The sequence below is a fragment of the Vombatus ursinus genome, unplaced genomic scaffold, assembly GCF_900497805.2.
Source record: "Vombatus ursinus unplaced genomic scaffold, bare-nosed wombat genome assembly UNPS02010822.1, whole genome shotgun sequence".
NCBI lineage: Eukaryota > Metazoa > Chordata > Mammalia > Diprotodontia > Vombatidae > Vombatus > Vombatus ursinus.
Genome location: NW_020950600.1, coordinates 4,405,394 through 4,413,038, shown reverse-complemented (window position 1 = coordinate 4,413,038; position 7,645 = coordinate 4,405,394). Strand labels below are relative to the sequence as shown.

Here is a 7,645-nt window from a genome sequence, read left to right as displayed (position 1 = left end):
CCACCCACCCCCCCCCCCACACACACACTCTGACTAGGACAATCTTTGGCTCCCTAAAGCCCTTGTGGAGGCCCCATCCTTCTACCATCTGGTGGCCCCTGGTACCAGGAGGAGAGGCCCTCCAGAGAAGGGGAGGGCAGAGATCTGGTTCTCCCTCCCCTACTGGTGCCAAACAATAGGTCTTCTCACCCTAGAGAGACAAAGGTCCTCATGAAACCTCAGCCTGCTCTTAACTCTTTGGAGCCCAGATTTTCTGGAAGGGTTCAAGGGTGAAAACTACCCTAGGACACCTTGGTCTATCCGACTCTTACCTGAACCTTGGAGTAAAAAAGCAGCCCCTTTGTAAGGCCTCCATGGGGCTATGGCGGTTTCCAAATCCTGAACCCCAGATGTGACAGAGTCCTGCTTACCTGCCTTTCATTCCAGAGTCCCCAGAACCTGGGGTTGGGTTTGTTCAAAGTTGGGGCTATCCTGACCAGATCACAGCCCAGATTACACCACTCTCTCTCTTTGGGGGCCCTTGGATCTCTGGCCACCTATCCCCCAGTTCTCTATGGCCTTCAGATCCACCCACTCCCATCCTAGGAGCCCTAGGGCCAAAGTGCCCTCATCCTTCTGTTTGCCACCCTTGACTCTGGGGCCCCCTCCCCCTCAGACCTCAGACCTCTCTCTCCTACTTTGTCCTGGAGTCCAGCTCCTTCATTCCCTGGGCCCCAGCACTTCTACATCCCCTCCACCCGATGGCCCAACCTCTGAACCCAATTCAGGCCTCTCCACCCCTCCCCTACCATCCTGGCCTTGGCTTCCTCCACCCCCTCTTCTTCTCCAGTCTGTAGCTCACCCTGGAGTGACAGTGAAAGCCCACGTAGACCACAGCAGCCGACGGCAGCAGGGCCAAAGAGAACACAGCAATGGGCAGCAGCAGATGGAGAAGGAGGAGGGTCAGGTTGGCAGTGGCCAGCATCAGCACCCAGAGGCAGCGCCCAGCAGGACCCAGGGGCTCTGGGCGAAGATGGGGAACTTTCAGGCTGAGTGAGGGGGGCCCAGGCATCATGGGTGAAGTATCAGACACCCCATCCTCCACTTCTGCCTCCAACTCAGGTTCAGACATCCTCTTGGCCCTGGCACAGTTTTCAGAAGGCAGGAAGACAATTTGGGTGGGTCTCGAAGTCTCCTCAGCCCTCGTGGCTTTAATCCCCTAGCTCTCTTTGGGGCATGCCCCCACCTCCAGCCGTAAGCCTGAGGAGGAAGGGTTGTCTAGAATCTAACTTTTTCTCCTCTGGGGTCTTAGTTTCTGCCCTCTCCCTGAAGGCAGCCCTTCCGTTAACCCTCAGCTGTCTCTCCAGACCCCTCTGTCCATCTGGAGCCAGGCTCTTGGAGGGGTCCAGGCTTAGGCTCCAGCCCAGGAATAAGAGGATCAATCATCTGCAGGCCAGAGGGGTCCCTGTTGTCTCCACATTGGGTATCCCCTGCCCCCAGGACCTTGTCCCCTCACCCAAGGCAGGCAGAGCTGGGGCTGCTCCGAGCTAAAGGCTGTGTCTGCCCATGGTGATGCTTCTAAAGGCAGTGCTGCTTCCTTCCCCCACCCCCAGTCCAGCCTTCCCTGCACACTGCCCACAATTCCCTCCCTCACCCCATGCCCGCAGATGCCAACGCCTCGAGTCTCTCCCTGTCTCTACTGATCAGCTCTAGGAGCAGGGTGGAAAGCATCCTACCTTTGGGAAGAGGCCAGCACCCCTGATTCCATTCTAGGGAACCCCCCAGCCTTTCCAGTGAAGAGAGGACCCTAAAATCACCCTTTAAAAAATAAATTTTTATTTACATTGCCTAAATTTCTCCCTTTATCCACTCTCCTCCCCTCTTCCAGAGAGCCATCCTGAAGAACAAAGAAAAAGGAAAAGAAAATCAAAGCTCATTAACATACGAAAAGAAATCTGACAACATACACAATGTTCAACACCCGTGGATTCTCCCACTTCTGCAAAGAAGTAAGAGAAGTCTTCTATATTTTCTTTGGGGCCAAACTTCATTTTTGTAATTTTCAACATTTATTGGAAGAATTAATTATTAAAGGCTTCCTGTGGTTGTTCAGTCATTTTTCAGTCACACCTGACACTTTGTGACCCCATTTGGGGTTTTCTTGGCAGAGATTCTAGAGTGGTTTGCCATTTCCTTCTCCAGCTTATCTTACAGATGAAGAAATTGAGGCAAACTGGGTCAAGTGACTTGCCCAGGGTCACACAGCTAGGAGGTATCTGAGGCTGGATTTGAACTCACTCCAGGTCCAATGCTATATCCGCTGTGCCACCTAGCTGTCCATTTCAAGAAACTAGTGACCACAATTAAGGGGATGAGTCAATCTTGAATTGTGATGGAGAGGACAGGGAATCCATGCCTTCACCCCCAGGGTGGTCTCATTCTACTTCATACCCTCTTGATCCCATCTCCCCAAGCCTAGATCCATGACTAAGTGAGGTTGGAAGAGAAGCAAGTCCCGTGTGTCTTGAAAGTCGGGAATTCTTGGGAAGTCTAAAGAGTCCATGTTTTAATCTGGAGGTAATAGGGAGCCATTCAAAGGTTTTTTGTTTTGTTTTGTTTTTTCTTTTTGTTTGTTTGTTTCCCAAGGAAGGAACATAGTTAGACCTATGCCTTGGGAAAATAATTTTGGCAGCTGCATGAAAGATGTATTTGAAAGAGAGAGACCACTGAGGCAAGGAGACCTATTAAGAGGCTATTGCAATAGTGCATTTGAGTGGTGAGAAGGGGGTGTGGTACTTGGAAATGGAGTGAAGCGTGTGGCCTCTTGGGTCAGTGCTGGGGGGGAGGGGGAGGATGCTGCACAGTTAGATATGGAGGGTTCGAGGGGGAGGACGTGGGAGGGAGAGCAGTGGCCAAAGCCCTGGAATGCTGAGACTGGCATTGGATACAATGAATGGGTAAATTCTAGGGGGATGGAAGGTGGGTAGGTGTGGCCCCAGAGACCTTGATATTTCAACAAAGGGGCAAAGGGAACACAAACTGCCCATCAGCCAGAATGGATTATGGGACTGGGCCTTCCAAAGGTCTTCCTTCCCAGCCCAGGCAATGCACCTCTCCAGTCCTGCTCAGACCTCTGGCTCTGGCCAACCATCTCTCTGGAAATTTCTGTTGCTGGAAAATAAATGGGGCATAGGTTTGAGGAGGTCGAGAGGCATCAGGATGCACTCATTTGTGGTCTGGGAAATTCAGTATCCACATCCTCAGTCCCACTAGAGATGCCTCTTCAGCTTGGGGCAGCTCTCTCCTCCCAGCCTTCAGTCCAGGCTCATTTCTGTCTGTCTAGACCCTCCCGGTCTCCCCTCTCCATGGGAGACTCAGGCCTCCTCCTTCCTTCAGTCACCTAGCATATTCTTTTTTTTTTTTTTTTTTGCTTTTTTTGGTGAGGCAATTGGGGTTAAGTGACTTACCCAGGGTCACACAGCTAGTAAGTGTCAAGTGTCTGAGACCACATTTGAATTCAGGTCTTTCTGACTCCAAGGCTGGAGCTCTATCTGCTGCGCCACCTAGCCGCCCCCACCTAGCATGTTCTTCCTTGATTGATACATACCTTTATACCGATCCTATCCTCTCCATTATTAAATTAATTATTAATTAATTAACCCCAACAGGGTTCTGGCTGCAAAAAAATTAATTAAAATAATTTTTATTCATAAAAATACTGGATTAAGCAAAATGTGCTTTCTTAGATTAATTCCTAAGGCAAACATTCCACATGTACAAAGAGGTATTTGCTATGTTGCAAGCATGTAATCTCATCATACATGCATCTAAACTTCTTTTTAAAATTTGTTTATTTATTAATTTTCAGCATTCATTTTTATAAGATATTGAGGAAATTTCTAAAATTTCCCCCCTCCATCCCCTTTCCCCTCCCCAAGACTGCATGAGATCTGACATAGGCTATACATGTACAATCATATTAAACATATTCCCACATTAGTCATGTTGTGAAAGAAGAATCAGAATAAGAGGGGAAAACCACAAGAAAGGGGAAAAAAAAGAAAATAGTCTGCTTCGACCTACATTCAGACTCCATAGTTTTTTCTCTGGATTTGGACAGCATTTTCCATCATGAGTCTTGGGATTGTCTTGGATCATGGTATTGATGAGAAGAGCTAAGCCCATCATAGTTGATCATCGAACAATGTGGCTGTTACTGTGTACAATGTTCTCCTGGTTCTGCTCACTTCACTCAGAATCAGTTCATGTAAATCTGTTTGAGTTTTTCTGAAATCTGCCTCCCTAAACTTCTAAAGAGAATTAAAAAAACTGTATGTTTATATGATAAATTATATCATTTTCTCAAAGTTGCCCAGAGAATTACTACACAAGTTTGCTATCAGAAATATTTTTATTACATAATATTTAATCATGTTCAATCACCTATTCAATAGAAACTTGTTATCAGTCTTTTAAGTTACCTACTACCATGTATTTTTTTTCCCGTTGTTCCATTAAAGTATCGCTGCATCCTTTATCAATACGATATTCATGATTGGGGAATAAATAAAGATACATACACACAAAGAATTTCTTTCTTTTCTTAGGGCAGGTGAAAGTAACAGATGTCAAGTTGCTATCTAGCTAAGTATTGATTCTGACCCTAATTCTACTGCATTGTACACAGGTAATGCATAATGTAAGTAGTCAGAAAACTGCAGTAGGTGTTTTATTGGATATAGTTTAACTATTGGAGGTGATCTTTTTTTAAATGGTAATGTGGAATAATGCATAACAAAAATTTCATTCTAGTCAACATTTAAAACATTCTCATCAAAATGGATGTCGTCTTCCAAACCCCTGCTGGAGGGAACTCTTCACTGCACATGGGGCACACCTTTGGGTGACTTTCGACATATTCTTCAAACTTGCTAGGCTCCTAGTTGGGAGGGAACATTAATTCACAGAGGAGACACATCAAAGTTGGGCTAAAAGCAAAAGCCCGTCCCATGAGCATGTAAAAGCTGGTTTGGAGGTTCAGAAGCAGTAAGGATGTGGGGCAGCTAGGTGGTGCAGTGAATAGAGCACTGGCCCTGAAGTCAGGAGGACCTGAGTTCAAATGTGACCTCAGACCAAACATGACACATACTAGCTGTGTGACCCTGGGCAGGTCACTTAACCCCAATTGCCTAAAAAAGAAAAAAAAAAAGAAGCAGTAAGGATGTTCTCATCATCATCACTGCTATATCTGAGGTCTTCTAAACCAGCAGGCTGACTAAGGTTTCTAGCAGGCTGGCTCCAGACTACATTGTCTTTCAGTTTCCACAAGAACGTTTTTACAGGAGACCTTTGGATTTCATCTGGTTAAAAAGCACCATCTGCTCCATTTCTTGTGTCCTGGGCTGCAGAGGGATTCCCAAACTGCAGAACTGGTTTCCCATTTGGCATTGAAGGCACAGGACCACTTTGCTCTTTGGGGTGCCACTCACTCGGGATTGCCAGAAACTCTGACCTTCCGTGACTCTCTTGGCTTGATTTTCAAGTCTCTTTTTAAGCTCCTCCTCCTTCTCCCTGGTGAGAGTTTCCAAATATGAGGGCAGATCCTTTATTTCTTGTTCTCTCTTCACCGATTGAATTTTGTGCTGGCCCTCCACTCCCATAAGCCGCAGTTTCACACCCTCAATGATTTTCACCTGCTCCTTCCACTTCAGCTCCAATCTGGCCAGTCTGTCAGCATGACCGCTACATTTAGCCATCTCATCCAAGAGCAGTTGATTACATTTCTTATACTTTTCTGTTTTCTCAGCAACTTCTTTGGTCATTTCAGACCTGCCCCTTTGTTACTGCCTCAGAAATTATCTCATATGTAGCAAGTCCAACTGTAGCAGGTTTTCTTGGCAAAGATACTGGAGTGGTTTGCCATTTCCTTCTCCGGTGGATTAAGGCAAACGGAGGTTAAGTGACTTGCCCAGGGACACACAGTTAGGAAGTGTCTGAGGTTGGATTTGAACTCGTGTCTTCCTGACTCCAGGCTCAATGTTCTATCCACTGAGCCACCCAGCTGCCTCAGTATCTTCATCAGTCAGTTAATTAGCATTTGTTTTTTTATTAATTAATTTATTTTGATTTATCAGCAATCACTTCCATATGCTTTTGAGTTTTAAATTTTTCTCCCCCTTCCTCCCTACCACCCTCCCCAAGATGGTGCCCGATATGATATAGGCTATATATATACATTTTTATTAAACATATTTTCAGATTAGTGATGTTGTAAGGAAGAATTAGAACCAATAGGAGGAACCACCAGAAAGAGGAAACAAAACTCAACAGAAGAGAAAAAAACTAGCAAATAGTATGCTTTGATCTGTGTTCAAATTCCATAGTTCTTTCTTTGGATGTGAATAGCATTTTCCATCACAAGGCCTTTGGAGATGTCTTAGATTCTTGTATTGCTGGGAAGGGTTAAGTTTATCAACATTAGTCATCGAACAACGTAGCTGTTATTGTGCACAACATTCTCTTGGTTCTGCTCACTTCACTCAGCATCAGACCATACAGGTCTTTCCAGGTTTTTCTGAAGTCAGCCTGCTCATCATTTCTTATAGCACGATAGCATTCCATTACATTCATATACCACAACTAGTTCAGCCATTCCCCAATTGATGGGTATGCCCTCAATTTCCAATTCTTTACCACCACAAAATGAGCTGCTATGAATATTTTTGTATACGTGGGTCCTTTTTCCAATTTGTACGATCTCTTTGGGATACAACCCTAGAAGTGCTTTTGCTGGGTCAAAGGGTATGCACATTTTTATAGCCCTTTGGGCATAGTTCCAAATTGCTCTCCAAAATGATTGGATCATTTCACAACTCCACCAACAATGCATTAGTATTTCAATTTTCCCACATCTTCTCCAACATTTATCATTTTCTTGTTTTGTCATCTTGGTTAATTAACATTTGTTAAGCTCCTACTATGTGCCTCTTTAGATAGGATGAAGAGAAATTACAGGAACAATTTAAAATCCTATTGGTTTGGTTTCGTAATTGTAAAGTGATTGGGTAAAGGAGATGTTCAATTACTTCAGTGTCACACAGAAAGGGAAAGAAATATAACAAATAACAGCAAATACAGGACAAATTGCAGTCAGTTATATTCTCTCAAAAGTCCACTGTCAACATTCTCCTTAGATATGGTGTAACTTTTGTGCTGGGGTCCATCTGCCTTTCTTTATGGAGTCTAGGCTGTCCTTGCTTCTCAATGAAGATCCTGACAGTCAGGGTCCTAGCTATCCTGGGGAGGCTGCTGGGATGCTAACAGGAAGCCCAAAGACATACAGTGCCCTAAGGGTTAAGAGAATATTAATGTTGCTTTTCCAGGACTTTGTGAAACCCCAGTTTATTCTATAACTTGAAAGGTGTCCTGAAGTCCTTTCCCCCTTATCTTGAACCGGTTCCAAAAGAATTGCTTTTGTGTCCCTTAGCCTATGTTCCCCAGTCCTTTAATTTTTAACCTGTGCCCTCATGCCCCGTAAACCATAAAGAATTCCCTTCATCTCCCTCATCCTATGTCATAAAATCCTTTCTTGATCTGTCTCTGATCTTTAATCCCCATAAAACTTCTAAAACTATCTTGTAAGCAACCATCATCCTCACCTTGTCCT

The 7,645-nt window shown here is 45.0% G+C and overlaps 1 protein-coding gene across 1 annotated transcript in view; it reads right to left on the bottom strand.

The window, feature by feature from the left end:
* The window catches only part of TMEM88B (transmembrane protein 88B), a 2,583-nt gene extending 1,472 nt beyond the window's left edge, over positions 1 to 1,111 (bottom strand). The window contains exon 1 of the mRNA XM_027855338.1: positions 842 to 1,111. Coding sequence (XP_027711139.1) covers positions 842 to 1,111 — 270 coding nt within the window. The remainder of the gene's footprint in view (positions 1 to 841) is intronic.
* Between the last annotated feature and the right edge of the window lie 6,534 nt (positions 1,112 to 7,645).